This window comes from Protomyctophum bolini, assembly GCF_963924005.1.
Source record: "Protomyctophum bolini genome assembly, chromosome: 1".
In the NCBI taxonomy this organism is placed as follows: Eukaryota; Metazoa; Chordata; class Actinopteri; order Myctophiformes; family Myctophidae; genus Protomyctophum; species Protomyctophum bolini.
In genome coordinates this window covers 46939398-46952569 of record NC_137862.1, presented here as the reverse complement: position 1 = coordinate 46952569, position 13172 = coordinate 46939398, and the positions used below count along the sequence as shown (strand labels likewise).

The following is a 13172-nucleotide window of genomic DNA, read 5'->3' as shown; positions in this document are numbered from 1 at the left end:
CATAATAACATGCAGCTGAGCCGCAGGTTCATGCTAAAAGGGCCATGCTTTGCACGCTGCTGGTATGTCAGCTTGTTTGCTGCTGTCATTGCGTCCCCGCCCCACGATAGAGCTCGATCACACACACACACACACACACACACACACACCACACACTCTGACTCTGCGCGTGTGGGTGTGCGTCTATATAATAATAAACGCCCCTTGCATTGTTAATGTATATTTCACTTGAATTTAGTACAATACAAATTTGTTTCTCGTGTACCATTATGGTTTTTAGGTCCTTGAGGGGGGTCCGGGCCTTCAGGGGTCCCCCGGCTAAATTGGTCCATTTGGTTCCATGGGGGTCTGTCTGTGGCCCAATACCAAACTGTGGGGGTTCTTGTAATTATAACTTTTGAGAATCATTTCAAATGGGGCTCGCCTCCATCATCTAATGAAAGTCAGTTTGGGGATTAATGATACAAAGAAGTGTTGTAGGCTAGCTCATTTCCATCATAAGGCACTCACATAGATTAAGTCAGGTCTGAGATAGTTTTTATTTTTATTTGGGGGGACAGACAGACTACAGTATTTATCTATCTGAGTGCACAAGTAGTTTTATGAAATGTGTACAGTTACGGAATTTGAAAAGTGGTTTAGATCACTCCCATATATTGAACACTACAGGTGTGATGCTTATTCTACATTTGAAATTTTGAAGGTATTTCTTTGACATTAAGGCTATGGCTGAATTTAGGCCAAGGGTTGTTTTTCGTGCAAAACAAATGCTTGGAATGGATTCAGAATCATGAAAACCTGCTAGTTTGACATGTCACATGCTACTTAACATATGATGAAATATGTTTGCCTTATATTGGTTGTCTATGGTGTGGTATACAAAAATGGCCATAACAGACCTCTCATTCTGTGGACCTTAATGACCAAGTGAATAGAAAAAACACATAAAAAGTATGTCATCACATGACAATGACATCACAGGTTAATCTCTATTCCTTGAGCTTTTGGGCATGTCGCTCCCCGGCTAAGTGATTCTGCTCTAACAGAGAAGACTGTTTTACCAAACACGCTACATCTGGTTGGCACTTCGCAGTCCCCAGGTAGTTGCCCTTGTTGCTCTGTCACCACTGTCCCTTCGATCTATGAACTGTTTCAGTGGTGGAGGACGTGCAAGTCCATTTAAGATCTTAAAAATGAGACAAGCATCTGCAAAATGTTTAAAGCCTGTCAAAATTAAATAAGTTGTACTTATGAACTATATGGCAATGAATCCAATGATGGTAACGATTGGGCTTTTGGTCAAGTGTTTTTAATGTCTGTTTGTAAAGTGATTCTATATGGGTTTTCTTGCTCAAAGACACTTCGACACTAACCCAGGGGGATAAGTGGACACTCTATCTTCCTGACACTGATTTATCCCAAACCAGAAGCATTGCTTGATTGATTGAACATTTTCTTAACAGTTTGCAGAATGGGTACAGTTCAAGGAAAGTACAGGTCAATACAAAATCCGCTAAGAGGATAAAACCAGAAAAAGCACTAAAGGTCCATGCAGAGTTTTGCAGACTGGACGTGTTCTTCGGAAAACAGGCGGTTCTCATTTACAGGAGCCATGGCTGACTGTGACAAATAGTCAAATACTTAACATTTTGGCTAATGTTTCTAAGGGCATGAATGAAATAACATGAACATATTCTGTGATAATATCCTTTTTAGCATCAGCCACCGAACTAACTGCTTTGCACATAAAGAGGAACGGTTAATGTAAATTCTCTAAAGAAGTGTATTGGAGAAGGGCATAGGACAGCATTGTCTTCTCCATTAGTCTCTCTGTCTGTCTCTGTATCAGCTTGTGGCGTAATAAGGCGACAGCAACACATGAGTGACAGCAACATGAGACCTTTGTGGCATCTTTATTCTGCCTCAAGGGCTACACACACCGTCTGCGAACGCCGCGTGTCAAAACAGCCGCCTCCGTTATTTTCAATGAACCTATCGCACACCGGCGGCGTCCGACACGCGTTCACGCCTCGCCTGACGCTCCGATACGCCACCGTTCTATTTTCCAGGCGTTGCCGCGTCGCTGTGCACCCGGTGTGTGTAGCCCTTCATTCTGCCTTCATTCCACACTATAACCTTCTGGGCCGGAACCCCTATTGGTGTTTTAAGCATTATGTTGTTGTACTTTGGCTATTGCAAAATAGCAGATCTTCAACCTCATAGCAAGGCACCGAGTGCCGCACTACAAGCTTGTAGATCTGCAATGTTTTGGAAAATCGTGAAAATAATCATCCTCGGGTCTAAATGGGTTAAGATATATGTGCTTTTCACAGAATACAGTGATTAATGTTATGTTTGTGAGTGTGTACAGTGTGTACAGAGGTTGGCATTCAACCACTAAAGTAAGTCATTCAATAGACTTGTGGCTCATTCCCACATTAAGTAGTTTCGCATGGCCAGACTGTTGCCTCCCACAATTTTCAAATGCTTCCGGTCATACCGTCTGGAGCGCGGAAGCTCTTTTGATGCAGGGAAAAGCGCCCGTGAACTGAAGCATATATAGCTTGCTTATTAGCTAAAATGGAAATTAAAAAATATAATCGAAATATCTTTTAAAACATATTTTCACGAAGGGAAATGCCAAACAGGATTTGGGGAGGGGTAGGTCCAGAGTCTATATAGCATTCTGAGATTGTGGAATAGTTACAGTCTGGCTACACAAGACTACACAATAAGTAACGGTAACTTTCTGCTTATAAAATAAGTCCCATTACAATGTGGTTACTCAAAATAATAAGCAAAGGGATTTATGAGATTTTTGGCGTAGCTCGTTAATTAACCGTGTAGTCTCTCTAAGACATTATGTTATAAGCTGTCAAGGGCTTGTCACAAAAAAAACCAAATAAACTAAATGCGAACAATGTCTTCAAGTAACATTTAGCGCTCCTGGGAAACCTGATTTATATACTGTAGTGTACATTATGTCTCAGAACAACGACCTGCAAATTTATATGCATTTGGCCGCAGACCCTCATTTGAAAATACTTTGTGCCAGGGACTCCCATAACTGAAACATGTAATTGTAAGTGTTTAAGCTGTTCATTTTTCTGGGTACCCCCAGAACTCCTTCAAGGACTCTTGGGGCCCCCCGTCTCCTCTTTGAGAACCACTGATATAGGGTGTGTTCGGGTATAGCGCACTGTGCAATACAAACTAATACGTGAGTAGAGCGTAGAGAGTTATTTGTTAACTACTGTAGCTTATCTATTTGAATGTCCCTCTGCTTATGCATGCTATCCAGTGTTGACTGTTTGATGTCTAAATGTGTGTAGATGCTTAGAACATCAGCTATTTTCATCATCCTGCTGCCACATATGTGTCTGTCTTAGATCTTGTAGATGTAGACAGTGCACAAAGCCTTTGCCCTGCCTCTATGGCACTGTTGTTTGATCCAGACCCATCAGGTATAAAAAGCCGATGCAACAGAGCATAGGCAGGGCTGTCTTTTCTTAAAATAAAGCATTTGATGAGCATTAAAAGCACTATTGCCGACTGAAAAAGAACCCTTCACGTCTAGATGAATTAGATAGTCAGTGGGTTTAAAATTTAAAGAGTGAAAATCAATACTTTTCTCATATTCATTGAAATGGAATTCAAGGACATACTGGGGGGCCCAGATATGTATAATTCCTTCTGTGTGATACAACATTAATGCGGTGCATGTCTATGTTTTTACATAATGACATGTGGTCTGGGATTGGGATACATGACCTGACGGGATGGAGCTGGTCTTCATGCCGGACATTCCAACGATTTATAAATAAATACAGTTTAAGCTCGGAGCTCATGTTACACTCGATACTAATTTATATTATGTCTATTTTTCCCCAGCAAATCTGTACAATCAAAAGTGGATAGCATTCTGGTGAGTATTCCAAATGTTAAATGTGTAAATCAGTCTGACGACGATCTTGGCTGACATGTGTCTGTTTGAGCTGCATGGTACAGTCAAACACAGATCCATGCATATGCGTTCACTTTACCAGTAGCTGCAGCTTTTTAGCCACTTTCATTTTTTTTGTCAGGTGACCTTTTTAAGTAGTTAATCTACAAGACTCAGACACATCTTTAGGAATCTGCTTTTAAATCAATCACCTATAGGAACGTGATACAAATCTGATTCACAACAATCTGTTTTCTGTTTGCATGTGTTTTCTGCTGCTGGTCAGACTCGATGAAAACCAATCTGATTCCAATCTGGATAGAGCTGAAATGGGATTTGGTCTGCCAGTCTGAACATAGCCTGGCTAAGTCACATCAGTAATGACAGCTACGTTGATGTGCTTTATGTTCTCTGGCTCCTAAGTGGAGCCACATGTGTACACACACACACACACACACACACACACACACACACACACACACACACTGCTATGCTGACAGTGAAAAATGTTTATGTTCAGATATAGCTGCCTCATCATATTAAGATAGCATGTGTACAGTGTCTGGATGATAAAATTCACTTAGATGCATTTGGTAAATGACATTTCATATAGGACCCTGCTGCATCTGTGGTCAGTTACTGTAACTATATTATTGATTTAGCTGCACCAACTAAAAAACTACTGAGACTGTTTGTTAAATATCTACAGTGCAAGCTCACAGTGCGTTGTTGTGAGCTTGTAGATTTCATATTTACACTGAATGTTCGTCCCAGAGTATGCCGGATGCATGTGGTTATAACTGATAGAGCTACAAATGGCAAAACCAAATGTTTTGATTAATAATTTCCATAATTAGATAAATATGCAAAGTAACTAATAACGTATATATATTATATATTTACTTAATGCACTTAGTTACTATCTACCTCTATCTACCACCGCTGAAACTACTGACTGACTTAACTTTAGCTTCATGGTGAGCCCTTGCTTTTCCTAGCAACAAATAAGCCAATGGAAAAATAGCGAGTGGAGAAGTTTAAGTTAGGATCATCTTTAATTAGACACCAATAGCCGAGGAGAGAGAGAGTGTGTGTGTGTGTGTGTGTGTGTGTGTGTGTGTGTGTGTTCATCTGTGCGTGTGTGTGTGTGTGTGTGTGTGTGTGTGTGTGTGTGTGTGTGTGTGTTCATCTGTGCGTGTGTGCACATTCCATATAGCAGACCCAGTGTCTGTGGCCCTCAGCACAGTGTGCCAGTCCTGATGAAACCGGTCTGGCATGTTTGCGTGCATCTATTTGTATGTTTGGAAATGTTGAGATGTCTGCACGCAGCTATATACATATAGCACATTAAGCCCTATATTACACCCTCCTTTCCATTGCGCTCGCGCACTTTATTTATCGTTGCATGCCTGTTCGGGTGGAAACCTGTTACTGTTCAGGAAATGGGAAAACAAGACCCTCACTCGATTCTCATTATTTATTGTCTTTAGTCTGTGTAGTTGCTGAACATTACTACATTCAAAATGTGGCACCTGGAGCCAACTACTGTGGCTTTAAACAGACAACATCAAAGTGCTTGACTTGAACCTCTCTTAATGTCTCTCTCTTGTAGCGAAGCATAAGAGTAACTAAAATTAATTGGACAGCCAACTAACACATTTAGAAATTAGATTTTTTTAAATTGTGCAGCACTCCAGTGGATCCAATGTGTTTATTAATTATTTAGTCCCAAGCACTTGTTGATACTTTTCATTGGTTCAATTATATTTATATAAACCGACACACAGACACACTTAACCACTTGCACTTTAAAAATGTGGTAAAAATAGCAAATATATCCACTCTACAATCTCGCAACACAACACGATGTGATGAGTTGTGAGCTAGTACCGTATATTGGCTACTTTTGTGCAAGACTTTTGTCCGATAAAGAATTTATAAATATTATTAATTCATGAAACACACATTTGGAGATAAAACGTTGGGGCTGCCTGAGGATAAGTTTATGTGACTTCTTTCTGTGCTCAGAGTATATGCTGCACAATTAATCGGGAAAAAAATCTAGATTCAGACACCTATGCAATCTCATTTTGAAGAATCGTGCAGCACTACTTGGCTTTATTTGAGTTACTCTTCTGTTTTTTGCTTACAGTATATTCTTTAATAAATGTTGCCAGGGGGGAAAAAAAGAGAATCGTGATCTACATTTTTGTGAGGGGAAAATCAAGATTCACATTTGAACAAGAATCGTGCAGCACTAGGTCAGAGTTTCCTTTTCACACCGACTGTGTCGTCATTGTTTTTGCATGATTATTTACAAACATGGAGTATAGTTACATATTGAATTTGAATATACATTTCAGGGGTTACGTAAATCATTCAACCTTTTTTCTTCCCACAAAAGATGCCAGGCGGTCGGGGTCTGGTGACCTCAATGCGTTACCACTTTTAGTATTGCACATCATAAAAAAAAGCTTATTTACATACCGTCTGTGGGCTTAGCTGCGGCTATCTGTATCGCTGGCTACAGTATTCTTTACCTCAAGTGACTTTCAGTTGGGGCTGAATCCACAATGTCCATTTAACTCTGAGAGTGTACAAAATGGAACCAAATGGACCCGTTCCATCTCTACGTTGTTTTTTATACAACTGATTAAATCGATTAGTACCCATTTTGGTGTTTTAAGCATTCTTTTATACTTAAGCTATTGAAAAATAGCAGATCTACAAGCTCATAGCGCACCACCGAGTAGGTCTGCTATTTTTGAAAAATCGTAAAAATGTGGCACAAATCTTTGAATATATATTCTGTCGGAGCCAAAGTTTTTAACTAAAATCTTTGCTTCTGGGGGGGGGGGGGGGGGGGGGGTTGTCCCTGGAACAACATATTTTGAGATGGGGGTCGGCGGCCAATTACATATAATCTTGGGGGTCCTTGACATGAAAATATATTTATATAATATAACGAAAACGGATTTAGAAGACATTTGCAGAATCATTCCCAGGTCAAAATGGGTCAAGGGGTATTTCAGCCTAAAACACTTCTTCTCATGTCTATACTCAGCCTTTTTAGGCCTATCACATCCTGGGGGGGGGGGGGACTTTAGTTTTTTGGCTTCACCCAGCTGGGTGCTGCCCACAGAGGAGTGCAGAGGGAGGGGGGGGGGGGGGGGGGGGTATAAGGGTTAAGTGTCTTGTTCAGGCACACTTCGACACATTGCTGACGACTGAAATCGTACCTGCTGGGCTGGGACCTCCGGGAGACCTCTGGAGTCCTAACTAATAATGGCTCACTATTAGGGGTGTAACGATACATTGTAACAGCAATATATGATACGTATCACATTCACCATACATGGTTGGCGATACGATGCATGGATGATATTGTGATGAATGAATGGGAAAAGTAATTAACCAAAACTATTATCAAAACAATTGGATACAAAGTCAATGTTGCTGTTTACATTTCGATATACTTAAATTCTTGAAATTATTATTATTATTTTCGACGATGCAGTTACTATGTCGTTACACCCCTACTCACTAACCATTCAGCTATTGATGATATTCAGACCACGACTGTACTGTACTGTACTGTACTGTACTGTACTGTACTGTACTGTACTGTACTGCACTGTACTGGCACACCCGAAATTATCATATATACAGTTAATATTTCCATGTGTGTTTGTGTGTGTGTGTTAGGTTGCGCACAGGTGGTGAAAAACGGGAGGCGGCCTTTTTTCCGACGGCATTCTAGCCGACGGGGCAACGATCCGATCCGCAGCGGGAGGACATTCGCTGCGATGCGAAAAAGCGATGGTCCGACATGCGCTGCTCCCGTGCTTGCGGTTAGGGTTAGGTTAGGATTGAGGTTTCGGATCAATATGCTGTCGGAAAAAAGACCTGCACCCGTGAAAAACAACCATGCTGTTTTCGTGCTCATACCCAGCCAGGCAGGCAACCCACCCACACACATAGCTCCGTAAGGGAGTGGTTGCACCACTCAAAAATCCACTGTAGACTTGTTATGAGCTACTTCCTGTCAAGAAATTCCTTGCAGGTGATTACTTTTCTAAGTATTGGAGTTTGGAAGCACTCGTTTTTAGTAAAGCAACCTCCTGCTGCCTCCTGCATTATGTGCAAATTAAAACAGGTGGTGCGCAGGACTGTTGAGTGATATCCAACGAGCACTCCCAAACTCTGACACTTAAATAACATGCACAGAATTTCTTGACAGGAAGTAGCTCATAACATGTCTACGGTGGATTTTTATGAAACAAAAACTTTACAGATTGAAAGAGGATAATTCAAGCTTTCCGTGTTGGTTCAATGTTGGTGAATTTGACGTTGTTTAATACAATCAGACCCTCATAGATCTTTAACTCTTGAGAGTGTAAGTTGAGTTCATTTTACGCTCTCAAGAGTAAAATTATTGTTAAACAATTGCATTACTTAATTTACAGTCAAGTCACAATTAGTGAGTGTAGAAGAACGTTTGCCTGCTATCTCTTCTCTCCTAATGGTATGCCAACATCAATACAGTATGGAATTGTGGACAAAATCTTATCCAACGGCAACAAAATATTCAAAGTTTGGGGTCTGAGAGGCTAAATGTCATCAAACGGTGGTCCGTGGCTCAAATGCCAAATAAATGATAGCCTTGATATGAAAAGGGTTGAAAACCACTGCATTAGAGGGACAATATCATTCACCAGAACCAGGGAGGTGTGTTACCAATTCGTCTAACATGGTTAACATGGAGTTTGAAGTTACAATGGTCTTATATACACTGTCTGACCAAACGAATATAAATTCATAACATAACTAATTATTGAATCAAGCAACTTAATTTGCGCGTGACCAGATTGAATTTGTGCATTCAGGCTGTGGCAATGATATAGCCTATACATTGTAGGCACGTGTTATAATAATAGAAATGAAGAAGTAGCCAGCACACTATGTCCTTTTCACATGGTTTATTTACCACTCGTGGAAAAGCAACAGCCGCGTTTCGACCTGAGCGTTGACAACGCTGTGAAAAGGACATGTATTGCGTGCCGGCTATACTTCTTCATTTCTATTACATTATTGAGCTCTGCACCAAAAGATTGTCATCTAATTTGGAGTGTGCGGGGCGGGCCTTCTGCTTTTTGCAGATACTTTCCGTTATAATAATAAAAAAAGTACCCCTTGACCGCGGGGGCGAACTTTGAATTCACCCACTGATCACATCCATCTCGGATGAGTGTCTATTATAAATGCTCGGCCAAGCCGGATCTACTGGCTTATACAATTTAACTTATACTGCCCGTGTGTTCAGGCTAGGGAAGCCAGGCAGGGAGGGTGATCTTTGTTGCTGCACATAGTATTCTTATGGGCTGGAGCAGGACAAGGTTCTTTATTATTTGTCTCCCGACTGAGGAAGAAATGTGTCTTATAGACAAAGGGCCCATGTCATGGGCCCTCATATAATAGTCCTCAGTAATAATCATGAAAAAATGGCACGATTATTTTCTAGTGTCTTATAGGACGGCTGTGGGCAGTTTAGAAACCGTCTTCCAGTGACATCATCATTAGGCAGATTGTTTTTTAAACAAGATTTTTTTACAAAAATATTTCGATTTTCATTAATAATAATAATAATAATAATATATACGATTTATATAGCGCTTTTCTAGGTACCCAAAGTCGCTTTACAGAAAAAGTACAGACATATTTATTAGAAAACTATTTAAAAAAAGGTTTAAAAGGTTAAAAACTAGAAATCAAAATCAAAGAGGGACAAACAAGAAGGGGTGTGTCAGTGTGTGTGTGTATGTAGGGAAAGCCAGTTTGAAAAGGTGCGTTTTGAGTGTGCTTTTGAACATTTCGAGGGTGGGCGCAGCTCTGATGTGAGTTGGGAGTGAGTTCCAGAGAGAAGGGGCAGCCACTGCAAAGGCCCGGTCTCCCCATGTCCGTTTGTTTGATTTGTGGGGTTCCAGTTGGTTGGCAGTGCTTGACCTGAGGGAGCGGGAGGGGACATGGCGATTGATGAGTTCAGAGAGGTAGAGGGGGGCCTGGTTGTTGAGGGTTTTGTAGGTGATGGTGAGTATTTTAAATTCAATCCTGGACTTGACTGGGAGCCAGTGGAGTTCACGGAGGATGGGTGTGATGTGGTCCCTGGATCTGGTTCTGGTGAGCAGGCGGGCGGCGGAATTTTGGACATATTGAAGTTTTTTGAGGACCTTGGTGGTGACGCCATACAGGAGGCTATTGCAGTAGTCGAGTCTGGATGTAATGAAGGAATGAATGAGTGTTTCAGCGGCAGTGTGGGATAACATGGGACGAAGGCGGGCAATGTTACGGAGGTGGAAAAAGGCGGTTTTGGTGATCTGGTTGACATGGGGCTGGAAGGAGAGGGTGGGGTCAAGGATGACACCAAGGTTGCGGACTCGGGTGGAGGGGGTGACAGTGGAGCCATCAATGGTGAGGGAGAAGTCATGGGAGGAGCGGGTGAGGGAGTCGGGGCCAATGATGAGGATTTCGGATTTATTGCAGTTGAGTTTGAGAAAGTTTGTTTCATTATCGTGAGAACGATGGCTTCCATTTTCGCATTGCAACTTTTCAGGACTAGAAAGCCTGCAGTTTTTATTAGCTTGTATTCCCCATCGATGATGTCACTGGAAGACGGTTTCTGAACTGCCCACAGCCCTCCTATGAGACACAGACTGAGTAGAACAAAATTGCACCATTCTTTCATGATTATTAGTGAGTACCTATTATATGAAGATATTGAAAAGTGCTAAAGTGTTCCTTTAAGTGCTTCTCTCCGCCAGGCCAAAGGCGTGGCCAGAGACTTATGTTTTCGCTCCTGTGCGTCCGTCCGTCCGTCTGTCTGTGTACAGCTAATCTCCGGATGGTTTGCGGACATTTTTCTATATTAAGGATGATGAAACATGATGATCATGATATCTGGGATTCTGGAAGGGTCACACTGATTTGTCGTCATATACGTATAGGATACACTGTCTATTATGAAGTACATTGGATACTAGAACACAATATCACGTTGCCTATTCACTTTGAAGGTTATTAGAAGGACTGTAGGCCATTTGTAGCTCAGGTTGTAATCCGTGTGTGTGTGTGCGTGTGTGTGTGTGTGTGTGTGTGTGTGTGTGTGTGTGTGTGTGTGTGTGTGTGTGTGTGTGTGTGTGTGTGTGTGTGTGTGTGTGTGTGTGTGTGTGTGTGTGTGTGTGTGTGTGTGTGTGTGTGCGTGCTTGCACATGTGAGTGAGGGAGAAGGAGACCGACAAAGACACACAGAGAGAGACAGAGCGATCATTAGCACATAACCTATTTTCCATGTCTTTGATTCTGTATCCCCTCCCTTGTCTGTCACTTTGCCGGCACAATCCAGGGCTTTTATGTTTATCCACATGCACCCTTGGATGGGTTTTCTTCTTTATATTGTCGCTGTCGGGCCGAAATCTAGTTCAATTTTTCAACTTTTTATGTCAGATAAATGGTGTGTGTGTGTGTGTGTGTGTGTGTGTGTGTGTGTGTGCGCTGTCCATGGTGGCACACAGTAATACCTAAATGAAATACACCTATAGGGCGGCCTCATACACACGTATCAAACACCATCAAACAAAAAGTTTTTTTTAATGGCCGCCACAATGCTTTTCCAATGGGAATCACATGGTTTGATGGTGTTTGATACGTGTGTATGAGGCCTAGGGCTGTCAACCATTATGAAATGTTACTTTATTGTTGCTAAAATAATTGCGAGTAACAATTTAACTGTGTTTCGGTCATGGAACATTATGAATAAAATGGACATTTCTGTTTGGCTTTAGGCTTTGTAAACAAAAGGTGCACACACTGCACAGGGCAGATAATTATGACAAATAACTTACATCATTTTATAACTTAATACTAAAAGAAAACCCCACAACATAGCTGATCTACAAGCTCAAAGCGTGTGACACAGTTTTTAGATCTGCTATTTCTTTATCTCAAATAATTACGATTAGGAGATTTTAATCAGAATAAAACATGAATAATTCAAAGGTTATGGGATATGAACATGTCTCGTCTCTTTCTTTTCCTGCAGCAAGATGTGGAGAAGTTTACGGACATTGAAAAACTCTACCTCTACCTTAAACTGCCTTCAGGTCCAAACCCCAGCAGTGATAAAAGGTAAATAAACTTGTTTACACCCTGTTTAAAAATGGAATATGTGCGTGCGTGCATGCGTGCGTGCACATACACTCGCTGCAGTATTGTTGACTTATAGATGGTACCTTTTAAAAACATATTCCAGGTTAGTCGACACAGCCCAACACCACAGAAAGATAACTGTTCGGAAGGAGATGCAACATTTTAGATCAACATTATTACCGTAACCAGCAGTTGCATGTGTCAATCGTGACAGCCTATTTGGGGCGGGAACCCATTTTGGTGTTCTAACCCTTCCAAATGGGAACCCCTCTTGGGCAGGGACAAATTAGCCATTGGGCCGTGGCCCAGGGGCCATTGGCTCTCAGGGGCCCTTCGGGGAAATTGGACCGTGCAGTGCTAGGTTTGACACCCTGAAAAGGGCGTCTGGGGCCCTTCATTGGCCATTGATTTTGTTAAATTTAGGTAAAAAAGATGATAAAAACACAAAGCCTTTGGGGGCCCAATGGGGGCCCTGCAAGAATTAGCAGCCCAGGGGCCCTGGTGGGGTTCTGTATACATTATTCCAAAATTCCCCAAAAATGATGCTGCTATATCAATATTTGAAGTTTTTCAGAAAACTTAGGTCAGGATTTAGAAGGCGTTTTTAGAATCGGCTGATAAATGGGTTAATATTAAAGACTGAGCATTGCAATGCATCATAGGCAGTACATATGCATGTAGATGCATATGTACTGCCTAGAATGCATAAACCCTTTACAAACAAGCTGCCAGAGACCGTCTATGGACTTCTCTGCTCTGTCTGGGAACTCCCCGAACCAGTCATAGCTGCTGGCTTTGATCCTGCTTGGACGCATTGTTCCCTATCACAACAACGGGCCTCTGTAAGCCCCTTGTACACCGAGTAAAGTAAGTAAGTAGCCTTGCCGAGCCATGAGGCCCATAGGGCAGGAGCCTATCTCCTGTTACTGTAGCTTGAGGCAGCTTGATGTACAAGTACACCCCCTGGAGTGGACATGAAGCTCACGCTAGTATGTCGCAGGGACTTACCCCCAATCCAACCCTTGATG

General features: G+C 41.8%; 1 protein-coding gene across 3 annotated transcripts in view; it reads left to right on the top strand.

The window, feature by feature from the left end:
- LOC308316476 (DNA-binding protein RFX7-like) overlaps window positions 1-13172 on the top strand; it is a 36445-nt gene that overhangs the window by 965 nt on the left and 22308 nt on the right. For all 3 annotated transcript variants that reach the window (XM_080765125.1, XM_080765126.1, XM_080765124.1), the window contains exons 2-3: window positions 3892-3925; window positions 12038-12123. In XM_080765125.1, the coding sequence (XP_080621251.1) occupies window positions 3892-3925; window positions 12038-12123 (120 nt within the window). The remainder of the gene's footprint in view (window positions 1-3891; window positions 3926-12037; window positions 12124-13172) is intronic.